Source organism: Oxyura jamaicensis, chromosome 1 (genome assembly GCF_011077185.1).
Source record: "Oxyura jamaicensis isolate SHBP4307 breed ruddy duck chromosome 1, BPBGC_Ojam_1.0, whole genome shotgun sequence".
NCBI classification, from domain to species: domain Eukaryota; kingdom Metazoa; phylum Chordata; class Aves; order Anseriformes; family Anatidae; genus Oxyura; species Oxyura jamaicensis.
In genome coordinates this window covers 53,841,859-53,864,720 of record NC_048893.1, presented here as the reverse complement: position 1 = coordinate 53,864,720, position 22,862 = coordinate 53,841,859, and the positions used below count along the sequence as shown (strand labels likewise).

General features: G+C 47.3%; 3 protein-coding genes across 4 annotated transcripts; 1 reads left to right on the top strand and 2 right to left on the bottom strand.

Annotated features, from left to right (window-relative positions):
- Positions 1 to 2,695: 2,695 nt before the first annotated feature.
- Positions 2,696 to 8,891, bottom strand: TEX33 (testis expressed 33). The gene is made up of 6 exons (XM_035339859.1): positions 8,448 to 8,891; positions 6,278 to 6,353; positions 5,036 to 5,682; positions 4,392 to 4,539; positions 3,238 to 3,348; positions 2,696 to 3,025 (listed from the first exon to the last, which is right to left on the bottom strand). The coding sequence occupies exons 1-6, from the start codon at positions 8,454 to 8,456 to the stop codon at positions 2,940 to 2,942; spliced, it is 1,077 nt and encodes a 358-aa protein (XP_035195750.1). The 5' UTR covers positions 8,457 to 8,891; the 3' UTR covers positions 2,696 to 2,939.
- A 236-nt stretch (positions 8,892 to 9,127) lies between these two features.
- Positions 9,128 to 16,533, bottom strand: TST (thiosulfate sulfurtransferase). Its single transcript, XM_035339906.1, has 2 exons — positions 15,753 to 16,533; positions 9,128 to 9,608 (listed from the first exon to the last, which is right to left on the bottom strand). Exons 1-2 carry the CDS (start codon positions 16,336 to 16,338, stop codon positions 9,310 to 9,312), a joined length of 885 nt encoding a protein of 294 aa, XP_035195797.1. The 5' UTR covers positions 16,339 to 16,533; the 3' UTR covers positions 9,128 to 9,309.
- Positions 16,534 to 16,589: 56 nt separating this feature from the next.
- MPST (mercaptopyruvate sulfurtransferase) lies at positions 16,590 to 19,460 on the top strand. 2 transcript variants are annotated; one of them, XM_035339888.1, is made up of 3 exons: positions 16,590 to 16,717; positions 17,203 to 17,851; positions 18,454 to 19,460. In XM_035339888.1, exons 2-3 carry the CDS (start codon positions 17,260 to 17,262, stop codon positions 18,750 to 18,752), a joined length of 891 nt encoding a protein of 296 aa, XP_035195779.1. In that variant the 5' UTR covers positions 16,590 to 16,717; positions 17,203 to 17,259; the 3' UTR covers positions 18,753 to 19,460. The 2 variants fall into 2 exon arrangements, with proteins under 2 accessions (XP_035195779.1, XP_035195784.1); XM_035339893.1 differs by having other exon boundaries at positions 16,671 to 16,730.
- The last annotated feature ends 3,402 nt before the right edge of the window (positions 19,461 to 22,862 follow it).

The following is a 22,862-nucleotide window of genomic DNA, read 5'->3' as shown; positions in this document are numbered from 1 at the left end:
TGAATTCTTGTGTGCCAGATAAAACACTGGCTCAGAGCTGCCACCCAATGATAAGACCTGGCAAAATCACTTAAATACAGACTACCTACATTGCGAAGTGCTGAGTTCAGTGAGACTTTGTGAGATTTAGAAGAGAGCAACTAATTTCTCACTGCATAAAAAAGGCAGTGAAAGGATATTCCCCTCTCCTCTCCTTTTCCAATCCTCTTCCCCCACATCTGCAGGACCACCCGCTCATTGCCTTGCCTGTAGCAAGGTCTTTGACGTTACAAATGACATTTGTTAACCTGTTAACTTTGCTTTTTTCTTCTTTATTGATTTTCTGCTGATTTATCAAGTTGAATCATTTCAGTGTGAGCAGGTAAGTAAGCAAGCAGGAATGAAAAACAACTGAGAGGAGAAGAATGAGCAGAAGGGAGACTTCCAGCTGCATTTTGTGCTCATTTCAGCCCAGTTCTTGCCTACCTGTATCTGACAGGTTTTTGGAGATTTCAAAGCTGGCTTTAAATATGCATGTTTGGATACTCAAAGTCATCATGGAGTGCCACTTGTTGGTGTTCCTAGCCAAGGTTCTGGCTAAATTAGTCTGTTCAGCACTCAGAGACTTGAGGTATTGATCAGTTCCAGAAGCTGAGCCGTCTCCTTGAAAGCTATCTCAGTTATTTCTGCAGCTTTCAATGTACCACCCATCAGAAAGCACTTGCCCCTGGCTGTGCAGTATCATTTGGCAAAGCAGAAAGGAAGATGAAGGGGGATTGCCACATGGATGTGTTAATTTGTCATCAATTGGCTGTCACTCATTTGAGTCCATTATACAATTCAATCTGTTTTGTATTAAGTGCTTATAAGCATTTTAATTTGTAAAAAATGTGCAAAATGACCTTACAACTCTTCACTGCAGAAGGCAAAAACATGGTTTGTGGCAGGGTGTATTGGTGCAAGACCTGACAGTCTGTTTCCCTTCTGATCTAGTCTCTTTGTTAGCCTTTCATGGGTAGCAAAGGGCATTTGCTTCAAGCTTTACCATAATTCTGCAGTCTGCCTGCCCAGACATTAGAAAGAGACCTGTGAATCTGTATGCTGATTCAGCCCACGTTATGTTGTGTATGTATTAGCTAACTGTGCCCTGAACTGCCTCCTTTCAGTATGCCAAACAGTATCAGTAGATTTTTGTTCAGCTCCATGTTTTCTGGATTAGGATTTGCCACGGTTTCAGAAGACAGCACTTATTATGTACCTGGAGACATGTTTGTCATCAGTGCTGGAAGCAGCAACAGAACAGGGTGTTCCTGCAGGGCTGTGCTGTTCAGCTGCAGTTGAGTAGCGTGTGCTCCAGCAGGAGGCTCCTGGTACTGATGCACAAGGAAAAAACCTACAGGGAGATTTCTACAAGCTGCCATTTGGCCATTCTCCTTAGTTGAAAGACTTGAACGTGTGCCTAGCAATATCTGAATTCCGAATGGTTAATTATTGCTGGTGGAAAATAATTATCACTTGATTACTTCTAGTTATATTTTAACATCCTTCACTGTTTTTATGAAGTCAGCATATTGTTAGCTAACCCCCCAGCTAACGACGGGTGGAGTAACAATCCTAATTCTGCCTCCAAACACTTCATATCACTGATAGAATCAGTCTTTTAAAACTATGAAAGCTCAGGACCAGAGGGGAAGGTTCAGGGCATTGCTACTATCAGACACATACTTTGTGATTGCTGCACCATACTGGCACACTTCATGGAGCTGGAAGGCAGGATCCTGAAATAAGGACCATTAGATACAGTGAGAAAAACACATCAGGAATCCCCAAACACCCTGCATGTCTGGCAGCATTCAAGCCCTTTGGTGATCCTTGGTTATTCTTTCACCCTTTGGTGATCCTTGGTTATTCTTCAGATGAGCTCTCTGAACTTCAGATTATGCAGACTGTAGGGTGGAGGCATACATGGGCAGTGCTTCTCTGAGAGACATTTCTCCATGAGTTAGGGAAAGGGCTAGTAGGGATGAGTTTGGTTTATGAGATTCAGCATGGGTCCATTCACATTGTGGGGTGATTTCAAATTGGATGGCAAGAGCTAGTTTGTTTTTGCATTGCCCTGGCATGCAAATAGTGTGGGTATTGATGAATACTCTGGCGCTTCCTCTTCTCAGGTGAGTTTCTGTTTGTTTTCTCATCGTTACTGCTGTTCCCTGCCAGGGCAAGAGCTTTTCCTGAAATCCTCCAAGAGGCAGATACAACAACAAAACTAGAATAGTGGGCAGAAAAAACTCCTTTCCTAACCAACATTGGCACCTGGTGCTGACCATATGGAATTGTCCCTGGGTCATTGCACGGATACTGCTTGGTGCCTTAGAAGCACCACGGCACCTGAGTTCACCTAAGCAGCATCAGCAGGAGCTGGTTCTTCCTTTGGTGTGCCTAGCTGCTACAGACACCCAGCTCTGAGGCTTCCCTGAGTGGCAGTTGTATAGCCTTCTACGTGGGGAGAGGGAGGCAGCATTCAGGCCCTTGGGTAACCTTCATTCAGGGAGGGTGACATTCAAAAGCCATGCTCATTTCTGTCTGGACTTCACTCCCCCAATGGCTCTCGTGCCACTCAGTGGGATTCCTGGTCCTACCCCATAGGACCTACTCCACCTTATGTGCTTATATGGCCTCCTCTCACCACCATGACCTTCTACCCTTTGCAAGGGCATGTGCTTCACACTCCAGGCAGGCCCATCTTACCAGTGACCAGCAGAGTGATTTATCTTTTCTTTCATTCAGATTTATCTTGCATTGCTCTCCCCAAAGATGCACTAATTGAGCGGGGAACAGTGCACCAGCAACAAATCTGTTGTTGACAACAGCAATGAGCTGGTGCTCTATACGGAGGTTTATTAGATGGCTGAGGAAGAAGATCCCCTGCTGAATGCACTCCAATTCCTATCCTTCATCTTCTAAAGCTTGCCTTTTTTCTTCCTGTATTTCTCCTCCAACGCTTTCTGCAAGTTGAGATTTAGGGCATTTTTCTGATGCCATTTCCCTGTAAAGAAGTTCATAGAAAATCATCAGCCTCGCTTCTAAAACTATTATCCCTCAGGGATTTTTCTAGCTGTAGAGCTCCTCTCTTGTGAAAACGCCAAGTTGTAGCACCTCCTCCTCCCCCCGCTTTGTCCAGATTCATCCGTTATCCTTGGCAGAAGCAGCATCTTTCTCAGGAATTCAGCAATATACTTTTCCCAGCAGACGCCATACCTAGCTCATCAGTCCTCCTTCCATGCCAATTCTTGGGATCCCTGATCGCCTTCTGAATTACATCGGGGGTGTAGGAATCTTTCATCAAGCTCCTGCTCTCCAGTGGGCCACCTGCAAGGAAGAGGGAATGAGGAAGTGCAGAAATCACCCTACTGCAGTCCTGGAACTGAAGCAGGGAGCACCACCAGCAATTTCAAGGGCATGGGAAAAGTCATGTGTTGACCACGATACCTTTGATCAGGTGTGTGGCTAGGTGCTGAATAATAGCTTCATCATCACCCAGGAGGGAGCTCGTTTGCCAATTTATCTGCTTTTCATCCCCAAGCATGAGACATACATAAAGGGTGTATCACCTTTATTTGTGTCCCAGTGCCCTTCCTTTATTCAAGTGCTCACTTGATGTCCCCTTGAATCTCCTCATCCATGTGAGGTAACTTCCTATTCAACAGTACAGCTCCACGAGAAGCACCATCTTACCACTCCAGGCCTTCTTGAGCTTCTTTTTCTGACATGATACAATTAGCTCCCAGCTGGGACTTTTCTGTTTATTCCCTCTTGACTTCTAGCCATTTTGGGGGGCTTTATTTTCATCTCTCATCCTTTTCTCCTCACCTTCCTTTTTATTGTACCTTCTCCTTGTTAATAATGATTTTGAGCTCCCTGGGTTAAGATGTCCCTCTTTTCTGTGTGACAAAGACCAGGACAATGCAATCTTCAATGCCTGATAGAGGTTTGGGAAGAAATTTCAGAGGCCCGCATCTCTAAATGGCTTGACAGGAAATAATGCCAGTATTGGAAGTGAGGGGTAATTTGGGACTGGATATGATGGGGAACACTGAATTCCAAACGGCCTTTATTTAGGTAGCTCTGCACATGGAGGATACGGGTCACGATACACCTTCACTTTTCATGTTTCAGAAAATACAGTGAAAGATGAGAAGAAAAAGGGATAGAATATGTAGAAAGGGAGGCTCTGGCTTTCATCTCCTTGAACACCACAGCCTGGGAGTGACTGTGGATGGAAGGAGTAAGAAGGGAAGTGACGGTAACCTACAGTCAGACCTCCATCCAAACTGACGTGGCTGCCGTGAGCCCACGCGCAGTGCAGATAGAACCAGCGTGAAGGTCAGGTACAGGTACGTGCATCCCCTCACCTTGGAAGATGTTCGACCTCAGGTTAAAACCCAGCTCATTGTAATCAGCAAATGTTGAAGACTCCAGGGGGTTTTTTAGCGTCTCAGTGCGGTCGCTGAGTCTTTTCTGTCCTATAATTAGTGCTGCCTTGCACAGAGCTCGCCGTTCCTGAAAACATGAACAAGGAACCACTCTCATTCAGTGCTCCCGAAGTGCAGCAAACTCCTGGTATTTCCATCCCTGCACTGACCTTTGAGCTACGACTAACCCCTGGGAACTGGGTCTGTCCTTGAATCTCCCCCAGCAGCTTCTGTACTCATTGTTACTGCGTAGAACAACTGGGACTGGTAAAATGGGTGCAAATCAGAAAGGGATGATGGTGTTGTGCCCTGGATTAGGTCCAGGCTGCACATTTTGCCTCGCTGAGCTAGGACTCTGCCTAGCTACAGGAACCTTACAAATGAAAGGGGGATGGAAAATCAACATGAAAAGAGATGGGGAAGGCTGTCTGGAATGTGTCACTGCCCCTTACTGTGAAGCCCAAATCCATCCCTCTATGTGTCTTCTACAAACCGCTACTATCCCACCCATTCAGCCCCCGCTACACCATAAAAACATCCTTCAATCTGCCACAAAGGAGACATGAAACAGTTTCCTCCAATACCTCTTCATTGCTGGCAAGTTCATCTGCACTGGAAAATTTACATTTGCTGTTCTCATGGATCAAGCTCTTTCTCTTCTGCAGAAGCAGCTTCCATTCTGCTTTCATCTCTGGCCCTAATGATGATAAGGGCTCTTTGGCACTTAATCTGCTGCAGGTCTCCTTGGCTTTTTCACAGCTAGCTTTGTTGGTCTTCCGGGGAGATTCAGGCACTCTAGTGCCTGGCATTTGGTGCTGGCTTGCTACTGGTTCTTTGGCATTCGTAATGGATTTGGCGTCCCCTGACTCCCTCTGCCTGGATGTTGTACACAGGCAGTTAGTGCTGCTCCTGCCTCCTGGCTCATGCCCTGCTCTGGGGTCTTGCGTGGCAGAGCCATCTTCTCTTTCCTCTTCAAGTTTTCTTGAATGATGGCCCTGAGCCGGGGGAGTTTTGTCCTGGAGATTCAGTTTGCTCTGCCTTTTAGCCTGAATACATTTTGCAGAAGAAGATGCCCGGCATTTAATAGATGTGGAGTTCTTTGCTGTTCCCTGAGCTGCTGGGCTCTTGGAGGTCTTCCAAGAGGCTCTGCTGGAGCTCCTTTGGGATGTTCTCTGTCTGCTGGGACATAAGCCTGCTGGAAGATGCTCCTTTTTTTCTTCCTCAGGTTTCACTTAAAGACAAAAAGAATAGCTCAATGATTTTGATACTGTCTGGATGATTGATTGGTGGTACCTTAAACGGAGCTGAAAACTACCAGACAGGTCACTGTGTTGTTGGCAGACAACAAAAGAAGAATTAAAGTCTCAAAGTGGGAAAGAAAGCAGTAAAGAACAACAACCCTGTAGCTTTATACCAAACTTCCTGTAGAAGCAGAAGTTCCTAAGCAGTCTTAAATGCCTTTTCCACATGAACAGGCACAGAAACGTGCAAGTAAAGATCTTGTGGTCAAACATGCACACAAAGGCCTGTGTTTTCTTACGTGTGGGTGGCCCCTCCAACCCCTGTTCACCGTCACACTCGTGAAGATGCACTTAGAGTCTCTGTGGCTCGTTGGTGTTTGCTGATGAGTTTACAGAATGGTGGTGGCTCACTGCACGTGTGCAGGGAAGAAGTGAGACAAGTTCACCAGTGGGGGAAAACACTCTCAAGGGGATTTTAACCCATCAGCCCCCTCAGGAAGGAGGGAGGGAACGACCCACTGCATTGCAAGCTGTACTGCAAAGCAAGCTCTGAAGGAGGGACAGCTTCTCTGCCATCCTGCTTACCTGACGTATTGCTGGCCAGCACAGGGTCATTTTCTGCCACATCAGGTGCAGGGGATGTTGGGACCTCCAGCACCCCCTTGGAAGAGAAACAAATGCTGTGTCAGGCCCAGAGAAGGGAACGAAGGGGACAGCGGCCTTGCTCATCTGCTCATCTTTCTATGACATAGAATTTTCTCAAGCAAATAAACTTCCCCAGATCATGACAGAGCTTTCCATGCCCAACTGGATAGTTGGTCCTACAACCCATGATCTCCTGAGATTTAAAAAAAAAAAAACCAACACAGAAATCCTGCAGGATTTCACATTTGTTCACATGAGGCAGCCTGACTAGGACATGGCCAGCCCGCGCCTCTGGAGATTACTGAGATGCACCGCAGGCAGTGGTGCAGACACAGGCCAAAATGGAAGGAAAAAAAAAAAAAAAAAACACCACCACAGTGAAAACATCGTAATTTATTCTGAAGCATCTAGAGATGTCATGTCTGTCATGTGCTGTGCAATTACAATAGCTCCTTCCCTCAGTGTGTTACAGGAAGGCCATAAAACACTCATGCAAGGATCGCTCTGCAGAGGGAGATGGGCTGAAGAAGGGGTTTCTTCCCTAATTCTGGCACAGACTCTTCCCTGGTTTGCTTTGCTGTTCAGGCTGATGAGGTGATCTGACACTCAGCCTTTGAAACCTGCCTCCTCCGCTAGGAGGGAGCTCACGCTTTTCCTGCGCAGGGAATGTCTGTGTAACCCTCAGCTGCGCCTGCTGCTGGTCTGTTCCTCATCCTCACATGGCCCTGCAGGCTTAGCCCAAGTGAAACCTGTGACAGGTTACAACTGAAGCCACGACACATGATGGCGATTGTGTTGTGAGCCTGCTGGCACCAGCAGCAATACAAATGTGACCTGCATCAGGTAGGGAAATATGTCTACATTTGTCACGTTAGCTCAGCATATGATTTATGTGCTTGGGTTCTGCTCTAAAGGCTGGCTATTGGAATACAGACACCAGCTGAGGGGGCAGGGAGCCTAGAGCTTCAAAGTTAGCTCATGAGAATCAACAGGGCTGATTTAAGCCAGCAGCTTGTTTTACACTGTGCCAGTACTTTGCAGCAGCGTCTGGTACAACACTGGGATCCTGAAGCTGGAGCTACCCTATCAGTCAAACTCCAAGCATCATCAGCACTATGTACTGTGCAAATGTAGTAAGAGACAGAACTTCGCCCACAAAAAGGGCCACAACATGCAGAGAAGAAGCCAGTCCTGGCTCACATTGCAGGATCTGCTTCTTTTCTGTACTGCTTTTATTGAAGAGCTAAAATATTTAAACACGATCAAAGTGCAGGAATCTGTGTTACTAAAGAAACTCCCGGGTCAAGTCCCACCTCCTGCTTAAAACAAAAACATGGGTGTTATTATTACTGTATTCAGTGGTGAGGACTTTCAGTCTGCTGTTGTACTCCTCCCTTCCCATTTCAATACCCATCTTTCAATGTAGCAGCATTTCTGCGTACAGAGGCAACGTGCTCATTTCCCAAATCCCGTTCAATGACAACCTTCATTTCCCCAATTCACGCTGGACAAAATGACGCTGAAGTCCTGCCACTGTCCCTATTTTCTAGTTCGCAATGGCATTTGATGTTATTGCTAGTGCTTATTGTTCATTTTACTTTTGAGCCACCCTGAGACGCCTGAATCTTAATACAAAGAAGGACTCAAAGATCTTTTTACCATCCTCCTGGGTAACAAGCACTGCAGAACAATGCCTACGTATTCCTTTGTTAAGCCAATTCTGTAAGGGACAACACATGACATACCAGAAAAGACACATCTTGATCAAACAGCTAAAAATGATTAAACTTGATACCTCTTTCTGGAAAAACAACAACAACAAAGTGTTTCTACAGCCTAACACTCTGACCTTCCTGACAACCAGCCATGGAGGAGAGACGGGTGTACAGATTATTATGCCACAGTCACAAGATGTGATCAATTATGGTCTCATAGGCCTTCCACATCTGGCCAGGCCTCCAAAATATATGAATATTTCAATGACTTTCCAGATCTGAGAAGCCCCTTTGGGTTAAAATGAAATGAGATCTTTCCTCTTTTTTTTCTTTCATATAGAAAAGATCCAGGCTTTAATGTGGGGCAAAGCCTCTTCCATAACCACCTCTCTCACCTGCTCCATGGTCCCTGGCGTGATGCCACAGTGATTCCTACAAGCAGACAGGTCCTGCTGAAGTCCAGGTACGGAGGTGGTATGAAGGCTGAACGGCAGGGACAGTTGCTAGGGAACATCCCTCCTTCTATCTATGAGCTGTAGTCACCATGGGAACCAGAAGAAACATGGCAGAGATCAGGGTCATCCTTCATCAAAAAAAAAGAAAAAAATAATAACAAAAACCAAGAAAGATAGTAAAAGGCTCACATCTCATGAAGTGCCTGTGCCCGTAAGTCCTCACCACACATGTAGGAGTTCTTGGACACTTCCATAACACAACGATAATCAACCGGACTGTATTTCAGCGGAACAGGACCTTCTAGCATCTGCAAATGTTTCACACAATCTCATTGACCCCCATCAGAGGTGCACCCATTTTCCACAACAGAAAACGGAGATGGCTGTCTGGCAAAGGGTCTCACGTTGAGTCAGTGGCAGAACCAAAGCCCGGCCCTCCTGCATTCAGCACCCAGTGCTGTGTTTTAGCTCCAGACTTTTCATCTGTTGCACTCTGCCATGGACCTGAGCTCTCACCAAGGGAAGCGTGCAACTCGCACTCATCCTGCGGAGCTGTTTTCCCCACCCAGTACAAAGAGGCCATGGGATGCTGAGAATAACTAGAGGTGCTCATAAACGCATCATCTTTGAAGTAAATTTTATTTCATTGTGAGAAAGTGTAAGAAGTCATAAAAATCATTCTTAGAAAAATTGGCAAAACACAAATCAGCATGATTTTTCTTTATTTCCACTTCCTCCCTTTCCCCGTAGCCTGGGCTGGAGATGGCTGCTGGATCTCGCTGCCCAAGAAACAACGCTCCCTCTAGGCCTTGTTGCGCTTCATCTCAGAGACCTTGTACTCAGGTGGGGCACGGTGGAACCACTCCGACCAAGAACCATCATAAACGGACACGTCTGGCTTCCCACACAGGTAGGCTGCCAAGGCAATGTGACACGCCGTGACGCCTTTACGGCACGTGATCGTCAGCGGCTTTGAGAGATCCACTTTCTTCTCGCGGAACATCCGTTGAATCTCCTCAATACTCTTCTCATGGCCAGTTTCTGTTAGGAATGATTGGAAGGGTATGTTCACAGCACCGGGGATGTGACCAGATTCCAGCCCTGCAAGAGGGAACAAGAAAAGGAAATAAGAACAGGGAGACGTTAATGAAGGTGATGAAAGACACCTACAAAAAGAGACACTACAGAGACATCACTGCAGACACTCCCAGTCTCTCCAGGATACTCATTTGTTTCAGGATACAATGATGATGCAAAGCAACAGGGGGCTAAAAAGAGGAGGACAAAGATTATTCAACTTTGCTAAAGTCAAAACTTCCAGGATTTTTAGCAAGCTATTACTGCCCTGAAAGCAATAGGAGGTAGGAATCTGAAGGCTTTGGCAGCCCTGGACGTGACAAGAATCAAAGAGCCACCACAGGAAAGATCCTAGCAAAGGCATCAAGGGGATCTGTGTAAAGAGAAATATAAATCGTGTTTCTGACCTTACCCACCTATGCCAGAAGTGTGTAGTGACACAGCTTTCAGAAGCAAGAGCTGTGGCTTGTAGGTGAAATTTGTGAAAGTAGCTTTCTGTTCACAGCGTATTCCTGTGCCACATTAAAATCATGCTTCAGAGAAGTACAGCGACCTTAACGTCATGTGCATTACTGCCGAGGCAGCTATACCAGGGCAATAGGGTCAGGGGAGTGAGAATTTAGATTTTGTAACACTTCTTATCCACTCCACGGATAAACTCAGCATGGGTTCTGTTTTTCTGCTGGTACAGCTGACCACTTCAGCTAAGTTGAAAGTTACATCTCCAGAACAAGGTCTCTAGAGAGAAGCAGATATAAAGTTACAACGAATGAGACTTTCATCACATCCTTGAAATTCAAACTCTGTCACTACAGGCTTAATTGAAATCCATTATACTCAACTGTTGTTTTTCCACCGACTTTGAGAGGCTTTAGATCAAGCCCCATTGGAGCAGGAAATATTAAATATTACATTGAAAATGCATTTCAGAGAATGGCTCCTTGCTAGGTTTGAATTTCTAACAAGACAGCCCTGGGAAAGTTATGGAAATGGTAATGTTTCATTTATAGATTTCCAGTTCCCTAAGTCATCAGGGTAGCTGCTCTCAAGAGATGGGGAAAGATCAGGGCAGGGAACCTTTGTTATGGCCAAATGATATGATAATGCCAATCTCTTGGTCAGAGATTGGCATTATCATAATAAGACTGCAGTTTCATTGCTCATGCAGAGCGGTGTCATGATGTGATGAGACGCCACAAGGGGAAAACAGGATTTTAGGGGGGTGCTGGGGAGGGGATTTTTGCTTGGATGGGCAAATTGAGAGCCTAAAGAGATGCAAACCTCGCCCTACTCCACAAAATCTCTCTGTCTGAGATGGACTGTCTTTGTCTCTTAATTCATCCCGAGTGGGTGGGGACACTGAGGAAGTCTACTGAGGTCAAGAAGTCCTGGGGGCTGAACTAGAAGGGCCAGCTCTTGCTCAAAGAAGTTTGCCACGTCACTGATTCAGTTTTCAGTTGGTCCAGACCCTATGGTCATGATTGTCCACTATACACAAATTTGTACCCCTCTGTGTTCTATACTCACCACCCTTTTAAATTAATCTGTAGTTAGGAGAAGAACAGTCTCGTTTTAGAGTATCTTCACTTTCATTTACAGCAAGATTTCCTTGCTCCAGACATTCTGAAGTTTGTCAGAGAGACCAGAGCTCAAGACAGGGAGTTCTGTAGAACCAGCATTTACTCATGTACGTGGGTGTTCAGCTGAAAGAACCAGCTGACACTGCACAACCACAGCTCCTTGGACTGCCTAAGAAGTGCTCTGGAGTGGCTGAGGAAGTTTAATCAGCTCCCTCTCTTCTAGGACAAGAGCAGGGTAACACAGGACTGGAAGGCAAAGCCGGACAGAGCAGGACCTGCAGAGAAGATACATCCACTCGTGCCTGAGATGACACAAAGCCATATTCCACACCAGAGACATGCAGTCACCCTTGTAAACTCAAGGAAGGGACCCTAGGATTACAGAGCTTGACTCCCAGCTAGTACAAGAACTGCTTTATAGGTTCCCTTGTCTACTAGGTGTCATTTCCCAGCATCCTGACTGATAAACAGGAGGTTAATAACTGCTGTTGTCGAGGCCAAATTACATCTGAGGTTTTTGCATCCCTCTTCTGGTGCTTCCAAGCGTGGGTCAGAGTTCAAATGGATCAAATCTATAGCGTGGCTGCTTCCAACAGCTGGAAGAAAGTGCCCAGACACAACATCCAGGCATGCATGTTTCCTTTTCTTTTACCCAGCACATCAATCCCGTTGTCAAAGAAACAGATGCCTTAGTTGCAGTGCAAGTTGACCAAGGTATTTTATTCATTTTTTGCCCTCACTTCAAATGCTTTTTCTTGAAAAGTCTTTTGAAAGCCTTCCAATCTATTGATGCTTTGCTAATAGATCAAAATCCACACAGGTTACGTTGTACCTCCTCTCCCAGATTAGAAACACAAGATTTGCTAGTGTTTCTGTCTTCTAAAACCACGCTCTGATGTGATCTACTTACTAAATGTCTTGCTTCATGGAGTTGCAATGTCACAAATGATTTTTGGCAAGTATTTGGGATAGAGGTCTTCTGCCTCACGGATCTGAGCACATGGATATCTTTTGGTTATGCTCCCTGATTAGAAATGATCATTTCCACCTCTTTCCCCTTCCTGTTGCTACCCCTCACCCTGTAAGACTTTATCCTCGGGATAAACAAAAAGCCAGCAGCACTGACTCGCTGCAATTTGGAGGCTGTACACGATCTTCCATCCAGAACCCCTGCTAACTGCACAGCGACCTTATTCACTCCTTCTCTCCTTGTTCGCTTTTTACACTTTTTGCTCCAACAGTTTTTGTTATTTGTTTTAATTTCCTTTGCCAAGTCGCACTCAGCTGGGCTTCTGGCAATCCTCCCTCACACTCTGTAACCTGTAATATGTTATCTTCTTCACTGTTTAATCCCCTTTTCCACATCTGTTAGGTTCTCTGCTTAAACATCTTTTTTTTTTTCCATTGGCTATTTGTCTAGCTAAGACTACAGTTCCTTTTCTCCAGACTTTCCCTTTGTGACAGAAGCTCCAAATGGAATTTCTTAAGGGCAAAAAGATAAAAGATGTGCCTTGTTCGCATTTAACTCCCCGTGGTCTCGGAGTTAGCTGACTGCAAATAGCTGCTCTCTCCCAAATCCTCCTCTGTTGCCTTTTTCCCCTCTCTCTTTCATTAAAACTGTATGTCTTCAAGCGGACCATTAAAGATCTCATCTGACCTACTGTGAACTCATTGGAAGAACACTTTAAGCTCCGTCCAGGCCTGACAGATCTTCATTTTCAAACCAATAAGCCTTTGCCACCAATGTCAAAATACTCTGTGTGTATATGGCCAGGAGAGTCAACTGTAAGAACTGGCACGACCTCGAGCCTTGCATCTTACGTTTGTCAGCCTTGTCACAAAGATGGACAGCTCTGACTGTAAGCTCCTGAGGGATGAAACAGACTTTGAAAGTCACACTCTCTATGTTGTGCCCTGTTGTATCACTTCATGGACAACATGCAGTCAGTCTGCTCCAAGCTGCAGGCTCCACTTGGAGGAAGGAGCAGCAACATTTCATTCTCCCTCCCGCTGCTACTGATCTTTCAAGCTGAGCAAAAGCTTTTTGTTTGGAGCTGGTCAAAATAAGAGCTCAGAAGATGGGAGCAAGGGAGACAGGGACTACACAGGGTCTGAGAATGAGAAATAAAAATGGCTGGAAGTTCATTAAGCAGCTTAGGATTGACCTTTCTTTTTTAGAGAACAGATTTTGTCATCTGGCAGCTTTCCCTTCTTTTTATATACTTTTGTTCAGCCACAATTCCTGTTCCTCGTTTCTTTTTGCGAAAAATACTCAGAGAGAATCAGCACTGGTAACCACCTTACAATTATTTTTATCATCTGTCCCTGGATGGCCTCTGTTCAGGCTGGTTTCCTGGGCCTGCACCCTGCAGCACCTGTGTGAGTAGGCTCTTTTGGCTACTGCTGAAACATGGCTTGAGCTGCCAGCTCCTCCAGGGAAACGGCACTCTGTAGGGATACTTTTAACCACTCCATGCACAGGTCAGGGCTGCACATCTGATGGGCTGATGCTACACACCATGCACTAACATCAGAGCTGCTTTTTCATCCAAAGCCATACCTGTATTTAAGACCTCTGAGACCCAGCTTGAAGACAAAACCTCTATCTTTCTCCACCCTGTCAACCTGTGTAAACATCTACCAGCAACTGAAAATGCAGTATGCATTGTGACTTAAACACTACAAAGATCTAAGTCACCAGCAAGGTGACTGCTGCATAAAAATATAGCAGGGGCAGCTAATTCCTACCACAAGGAGCTGAAAAACGAAGCAGACAAAAGCATCTGCTGAAATTAGCCTCTTCTGGTGATGGAGTTCATAGAACTGGAGAGATTAATGGACTTAATTAAGAAGTCAAGAGCTGAGGCAATAATTAAACTGAAATCACCTGAGAACACATTAAGTTTCTTAACCTCAAGACCATTCTTCTTTTCTAAATTGCAGGCTATGTTTCTCCTCCCTGATGGAATGACCCCTGTAATTAATCAGCATTGATTTCAAATTGTTCTTTTAGGTGTAAGCACTGCCTTTTACCCACCACTGGCTGTAGCACAGCTATTGGCTGGCCTGGCTCAGAAAGCTGTCGAGCTCTTGCAGAACGAGCAGCTGCAGCTGGAGTGCTTACCCTGCTGGATCTGCTGCAGGAAGCAAAACTGGACCACCGCAAATAAACTGTTCCATGCTGACTCATTTCAAAGGAGAAATCTGTTTTCAAGATGATGTCAGGGGCTGCGGTATTTGTCACCCAGTGACAACTCCACTTTGGAAAAGAGAATGTGAAATCCATCAACTCTATCAGCAAGGAGTGCTTTACTGGTGTCTTAAGATTAAAATTCCACCTTCGCTTTGATGGGCTGCAATAGGTGAAGAAACAGAATGAGTGATAAGCCTAACTCCGCTCTCTCCCTGCAACGATATCCGCTATCACTCCCATCCACTCCCACCTTCTGCAGCATCAAGCACAGGTCGAGTGTTTAGGGTTCACCACAGACACTTGGGCGAACCATGTGCGCAGTGCCACTACAGCCAAAGAGCCCTGAGGTTTGGCAGAGAAAATTTATTTCAAGATTGGGTTTTCAGAGCTTGGGGCGCAGCGTCCCACTTGATGGCTGTGAAGCAGCACACACGTAATGAAACGTTCAGGACGGAGTAACAGTGCACCTGCAACACAAAGGCACAGCACAGCCACTCCTACGGAGTGTATCATAACTCAGGACCAGACTGTTGTTGAGTTTTTTGTATTGTTTTTACACGTCCAGAGTTTTAAAGCCATTTCTGATACTGATTTGGAGGGGCAGACATTCTGCAATACACCAAGGCTTAAATTACACGCTGTGGGCCTCCTTTAGCACCCAACTTGAATTTCTTTGAAGCACACCGCTGTACCAGCTGGCCCCACTGCACGTTTATTTCTCCCACCCCTGTTGCTTGCATATCTAGCATGGGACTGAGGTAATTAAATCAATTTTTATTCCTTTTACTTGCAAGAAGAGACAGGCTGACAGCACAAACGTTTGGGAAAGATTTGGGGCTTTCCTTATTTAAGCCTGGTAGATTTATGGCAGAGAGTAAATGACCTTTGATCGGGACCAGCAAGTTCTCGATTTGTTGGGAATCTGAGCAAAAAGGAAAATGTCTCTTGGGTTACAGCACTGCCTAAAACAACTTGGGCTTTTGCTGGTGCATTCACTTATGTGTGAGGTGCCTCTATTAATACTGATTGTATGTGCCTGTTACTATTAGACTGGGCCCTGAAGAGCCCCCTGGAAGCTCTCATCTCCCATGTTTGCATTCTGTCTGATTAAATTCTGCAGGGTGTGGTATAGGGGATCCTGGAGCCAACTGACTGCAGACCTCGTGGTGTTCCTGCTCCTTTTTCTGCTATTTTCTCCTGCAGCTTTACATGAATTAAAGACAAGCATCCCGTGAGGGTGCTGGGATCTGAATGCTCAACTGCATATGCCTTAAGGTAAATCCATGAGTTAGGCTGATGCATGCCTGCTGGCTGTGAGGAGTTACTATGCTCAGACTGTCATCAACACTCATCCTACTCCAGTGCAGGGCTCGGGTGCTGTTCCCCCTTCTTTACCTTGGTCCAGCTCAGTCCCCCGAAACCGGCCCTCGGGGCGGGAATCCACTACCTGGAACTGCCTGGACCTCACATTCTCCATCATCTCCTCGAAGGTCTTCAGCAGGGTCTTATCCAGCTTGGCCTTAAAGACAGCTGGCGTGGGCTGGCTGACCTCCGCCGTGACGGGGTGGCCCTCCTTCACCCAGTTCTTGAAGCCGCCGTTCAGCACCGACACCTGGCGGTGCCCGAAGACCCGAAACATCCACCAGGCGCGGGGGGCGTAGAAAGTGCCCAGCTTGTCCCCGTCGTACACCACGACGTGGGTGTCGTTGCCGATCCCCAGGTGCCCCACGTAGTCGGCGAAGCGAGCCTCGCTGGGCAGCATGAAGTCGTACGGGGACGACTTGTCCCGGCACTCCTCGATGTCGAAGAAGGACGCCCCGGGGATGTGGCTCTCCCTGAACTCCTGCCGGGCGTTTCGCTCCTGCGGAGGGTACCATGAGGCGTCGAGCACCCGCAGGCCAGCCCCAACCCGCCCGGCCTCCACGGCCTCGGACAGCCATTTGGCGGACACCAGCGCCTTGCCGAGCACCTGCGCCGCCATCTCGGAAGCCAGAGGCCGAGGCCGAAGCAGCGGCGGCGGCGGAGCCGGGTCACGGCCAATCAGCCCGTACGGGCGGGGCGGGCCGATGCCGTCCCCTCCGGCTGCCGAGCGGGGCGGAGGGGAAGGGGCTCGGATCCCCAGATCCCCCCCTGATACCGGGGGGAAGCCGTGGGACAGCCGAAAGTGGGCTGCCCCCCCCCCCCCCCCCCAATACCCCGCACAGACGCACAAAATGGCGGCCCCGTGCCACGGAGACCCTGGCGGGCGAGGGGCGGCGCGGGGGCGGGCGGCACCGCCCGGGACCGGCCCGCTGGGAGGGCCCCGGAGGCGGTGTAGGGCCCGGCTGGAGGGGATCGAGGCTTGGTGCTGCTCGGCAGAGGCCTGGGACGGAGGTACGGGGCCCTGTGGCTTTCCCCTCCCCTGCGCTGGGGGGGTGGATTGGGGCGGCGGGGCGTGCGGCTGCCCCCGGTGGTGCTCGGGTGAGGCCGCGGCTGGAGGTGGGCTCCAGGGAGGTGTGGGAGCAGCAGGACGCTCAGGTCCTAATGATCAGGGTCCCAGGGCTGTCCTGCTGCCCTCGTGCTGCTGTCAGTGCTGGTTGATGGGCGCTGGGTGCAGAAGGGCTGGTGGGCTGTGGTGGCCGGGTGTAGGGCGGAGCTCTGCCATGGCTGCCCCTCTCGGTGTGGGGTTTAGGCTGAGCTCTGTGGAACTCCTTATTCCCAGGGCTGGAGCACGTCAAACCCCTCACTGTAGGCTTTAAGTTCTCATCTCAGTGTGGGCACAGGGTTTTAGTTCCAAAACACGTAGTTGTCTGGTCACTTGTTGTGAGGCTGGTCCCATAATTTGTGACTTTCTTCCCTTTTGCAGATAGGAGGATTGAAGGAAACCCCAGCGATCAGGTAATCTTGGCAGGATACAGGAGCGATGTCACAACTCCTCTACCGTGCTCTGGTGTCTGCAAAATGGCTTTCAGAAGCCATCAAGTCCCAGCAAGCCGGACAGGCCTTGAAAGTCGTGGACGCATCTTGGTATTTGCCGAAGATGAAGCGTGACCCGAAGCAGGAATTTGAGGAACGCCACATCCCCGGTGCCGTTTTCTTCGATATTGACCAGTGCAGTGACCGTACTTCACCTTACGATCATATGCTGCCTAAGGCCACTGACTTTGCTGAGTATGTGGGGAAGCTGGGTGTCAGGAATGATTCCCATGTTGTAGTATATGATGGCAGCGACCAAGGTCTCTTCTCAGCACCTCGAGTTTGGTGGATGTTCAGGATCTTTGGACATGAAGCAGTTTCCCTACTAGATGGTGGCCTGAAGAGCTGGCTGCGAGAGGGATTGCCGCTGAGCTCTGGGAAAAGCCCAGTAGCTCACTCTGAGTTCCACGCCACCTTGGACAAGAGCATGGTGAAAACCTATGAGGACATCTTAGATAACTTGGATTCCCACCGCTTTCAAGTAGTGGATGCACGTGCCGCAGGACGGTTCCAGGGTATAGAGCCAGAGCCCCGAGATGGTAATGTGCCTGCTGAGATACTGGTGTAGTAACCAGGGCTTATATGTCAGGTGTCTTTAAGTTTGACTCCTGTAGAAGTAGTGATGGGAAATACAGTTGCCCTTTATAGGATGGGACTTAATACAATATATCCACCTGTTCTTCTCACCAACTGACAGGCTAGTGCTCTTGTTTGAAAATACAGGGGTGGGAAAACTGTGTATTTTTTCTAATGAAAGGCTGGGGTGAGGAAAGTAGCTTTCATACGCTCCAAGATGTGTATTAATCTCGCCATGTACTGGCTTCTCTTCCATCAGAAGAACCTGTGGATGTGCTTCAATGAATGACTCTGCAGAGTGGGTTGCTCTGGTGGAGGGAACTGGGAGAAAGAACAGAACTTGGTAACAGGATTTTCTGTGCATGTAATAACCTGAAGGCTAGAGCCATCCTTCCTGAGTAATCAGTAATCTAGTAAAGCAAGCTTTAACAGAAATACATGTATTTGTTTTAACAAAATACACTAAATGGCAAATACCCCTCCTAGAGAAACAGAGAATGGGTTTTTTGATGGATTTGACCTGGACAGCAGAGGTTAATTCCTATCTGTACTGCTTTTCTTCCAGGAATTGAGCCTGGTCACATCCCTGGCTCCGTGAACATTCCCTTCACCAGTTTCCTCACAGAGTCTGGCATGGAGAAGACCCCCGAGCAGATCAAAAGTCTGTTCCAAGAGAAGAAGGTGGACCTCTCAAAGCCTCTGGTAGCTACGTGTGGCTCTGGGGTCACTGCCTGCCACGTGGCTCTAGGGGCATACCTCTGTGGCAAACCAGATGTCGCTGTGTATGATGGGGCCTGGGTGGAATGGTACATGCGGGCAGATCCTGAAAATATTGTTTCTGATGGAAAGGGGAAGACTATGTAATGAGCTGCTTCATCTCCCAGTCGTACAGATAATTTGCCTTGAAACAGAGTTTGGAAAAGATGGGTTTAATGTTCCTGGGCAAGTGTCATGAGGTGAAGGTGTTGGGTAACAAGTATGGGCACATGGTGCTTCAGCACCTTCTCCTTCCTCAACCCCTGCTGCTTAGGAGCATAAGGATGACCTGGGCAGCCTGCTCTAGGTGACCATGCATGAGCAGGTGGGTTGGAACAGATGACCTCCAGAGTTCCCTTCCAACTTCAGCTGTTCAGCGATTCTGTGACCGTTTTACAGTGTCAGATGGAAGGGAGAGAGTGCTGATGGCACTGTGGGGACGTTAATCGAGTCAAGCCAGGCTTATGACTCAGGACATTCCACCATGTTTAGTCACAGGACGGTCATACTTGTATAACTGTGCCTTATGGTCTTACTCTCTGCCTCTGTCCTAGAAGCTAGCCACGCACACTAGGGCTGTTTTGGGTGCAAAGCCTAAGGAAAAAACATAGCTCTTAATGGAGGAGATAGGGCTTTGAGGTTGGCACTTTGTGGGTTTAGAGATTTAGTTTGCATTTCTTCTTGCACTTAGACTCTTAACTGCAATGTGTGCTTAGCCAATTTTGTACCCCCATGGCACCAAATCCCCTCTTAAAACGAAAAAGATTCTGGAAGTAAAAAGAAGTAAATAAACATTTGTTTCAAGGTCTTTCTGCTTAATGGAGCTTATGTGAATGTTGCTTGGGCAAGTCCTTTCCAGGAAATCGATTTTTATGGGATCAATTTGTCTAGATGATTCAAATGAGAAGTCTTCTTTCATGAGTAGAACTACTTCTCTTACCTTCAACGAGCTCTTCAGCTGACAAAAGACAATGGCATGCTTCTCTCTTGGGACTTCTCACTGTATTCCTACTTTTAGTCCTTGCCTGTTTGCTCTTTGGTTTTAACTCCATGTTAGGCAGTCTCATCTGTATTCTTCAAAGAGCGGATGTCAGTTCACATGGTGCAAATGGGACTGCATGGGTGTTCCTATTCTGTCCTTGAGACTTACCACTTAACCTTAAAAATAAATAAATAGGGGAACTGGGACATACAGACAAATAGCCAAAAATGGCAAGAATTTTTCCCCAAGACCATCGTCCTGTCAAAGTCAAAATCTCCCTAGGTATCCCTGCCAATGTTCAACCGCTTGTTTTCTTCAGGATTTTCTCCTTTGAGAAAACAATGCCTGCACCTGTTTTGGCTCACTGGTAACTTAGAAAGTTAATGAGACAGCTTTTGCTCTTGGCCACGCAGCAACAGGTACCTGTTGACATCAGGGGATGATGCAGTCTAGGGGATGCTTACTATCAGAGATCTGTAGATCCCCCTCCAAGCCACTGATTACAAGAGCTGGGTCTTGTAGACCCATTGGAGAGGGTTTATTCTCTGCATCTGTGATTCTGGCATACAGAAGTACACAGGGGTCTGAACTGAGTGACCCTTTAGTAGATGGTGCAAGACACAGATCTGGATAAAATAAAGCTTTATCTTTGGCAGCTTCCATTTAGCTCTGTGGGATTAAACTTCCCAAAAGCTCTTCTTTTCGTAGGTTATATCGTGCCCTGCAAATTGTGAAGGCTTTCCGTTCTGGATCAGCTTCTGATGTAATTGGCTGTTTAATTGATTTCGTTCTTCCGGCTAGGGAAAGATTTTCTAGTCCCGTGCTCTATGACTTTTCCCCACCCATCTAATTGCTGTGTTGTAAAGACTGGTAGCAACACCTTTATTCCAGGTGGGATGATTTTGTAACAAGTGTTTCCTGTAGGAGAAAGGGAGGAACTGGTCAACATTTCACAAAGGACATCTGATCGAGGTCTGTAACTGAAGGCACTTAAAAAAGGCTTCTTCAGCTGAAGTCTGGTGTTGATGTGAAAATAAAAGGATAAGCCCAGGTGGGGATCAGCAGCTGGTTCTAAACCCTCTGTGGAGAGGCCTCCCAGTGTGTGCAGCAGGGACCCTGCTTTGTAAGGCACTTTAAAGATACTTGTACAGACAGTGCTGGCTGGTCTGGGATCCTGTAACAGAACCTGACCTGTGACATCTTTTCAGTTCAGGATTTCTAGCTTCTCCCACCATCACACAAGCTAAGAGGCTTACCTGTGGCAGGTCGTTAAGGCTTAACACCCTGGGTGTGGTGGGGAGGTGAGGCAGATTTTGTCAATATTTACAAATGGACAAACAGGAATGCTGCGCCTGCCCCGTTTCTCCAGGAAGATTTAGCTACTAGTGAAAATGGGCATACTCTTTCAAACTTCATTCATCATTTTCAGTGGATGCAGGAGGGCTGGCTTTGGCCCCAGTCCTTCCAGAGAATCTGGCACACTGCAGTGCTGCCTAAGCGCTGCTTCTTTTTAGGACAGAGCAGTCCTTGGGGTTACTAGGAATCTCTCTGCTTCTTCTTGAGCCTGAGCTGCTTTTCTTTGTCACGTGTGTCAGGGGAAGGTATCTGCTGCAGCCCAGTGAGCCACCTGGGAATGGCAAGATTAAAATGACTTCCTTCTCCCTATGTTTTTTCACTATGTGACTCGACGGCATCCAGCAGGGCCCTTCCCTTCTCTGCTATGTGTGCTAAGGCTGGCAGTACTCAACTACCCTTTTCCCTGCTTTTTGAACCACAGAATCTTCTCAGCAGTTCTTTGGTTTCCCAGCTTTCAGGAAGTCTTTTACAAGGCACATAGCTTTGCCTTGATTTCCCCACAGAGGAGGAATGGAGAGCTTCCTCCCCATGCCAAGGTATTTTGTCTTTGTTGTGTGTGCCCTGTTATATATCAAAAATCTGTCCAAGAGAGAGTCTTCTGATGTTCTACTTCCCTTTAGCTGAGATCTGTTCACACGCTGCAGGCAAAGCACTGGGAATGCTGAGGGGACTGAGACAATGTTTTCAAAGCCTGAAGACTGCAAAAGCCTATTTTGAGCCGTAACAGATGCTACTGGACATATGGAACAGCTGAGGGGACTTGCACCAGGACTATAAATGGTCTGCAGATCTTTATGTCTCTGACTCAGTGGGTGGGTTTCCTATGGGAACTGCAAACGAGGAAGGGGAGAAGTGGATGTGAATGCAAATCGCTGATGTTCATGACTCTCCTGTGGAAAAATTGCCACTAGGAAATAGCATATCTTGAGTGGGATAGGTCTCGGTGGATGAGAAGTAGCCTAAAAAACAGCCCAGACGTGGGAAGGTCATATTGACCTGTGGCTAAACTGAGACTGGAGCTTTTCCAGCTCTATATAAATTAGAGAGTCCCAAGTCAACATGTAAACTCTTTATTGTTTTATTGGTGCATACATTTAAGAGATAGTAAAATCAGTTTTGGACTTTATGAAAGCAGTCTGGTCAATAGATAACTCTGTGACTTTTCCAGAGCACAGCTCAGCTTTAAGAGTTTGAGCACCCCTGAGCCTGCAGGGATGCAGTGGTAATGGCGGTGGATCTGCTCTGTGCCTGGTGACACAGGAGTGTGTACGCTGTGTGGAGCAGTAGTAATGGAGAGAAGAAGGACTACAGTTTCCTGGTAAGTCTGCCTGTGGAGCTGAATGCAGTGGGAAAAGAAAATGCCATAGAATGGGCAGCACTCCCCCATCAATTTGCAGCTCCTGTTTTAAGCACAGGCCTGGCCATACAAGACTCTCAGGGCCTGGGCTGTGGTAAAACAGGAGAAAATGCTTCTCATGTCAGAAGAGGTTGTGGGGAGCATATGTGTCCTTCTCCTTTCCACGACACATTTGCAACACAGCTCCACCTTTCACAGAGTGTAAGCACGGACAGTTCTCTCACAGCAATCCCACAGTCCCTTGTTCCTCACTTCTTCATCCCCTGCCTTTTTCTTCCTTCCCTGCTGTACAGCCCCACTGCCCTGTTTCCTACACAGATTTCCAGTGGACCTTTTGTTTCCCTGCAAACGTTCCCAAGTCCCAAAGCAGCCCGTCTTCTGCCAGCACCACTGTCCCTTCCCACTTATGGCCTCTGCTTGAGCAGTAGCAATCACTGTTACCTGCAGAGGCTTGTCTTGTTCCTTCCATCTCTCCTGGCCCCAGCACACTACTGGGTGCTGTGTGATTCTCCCAGCACTCTTC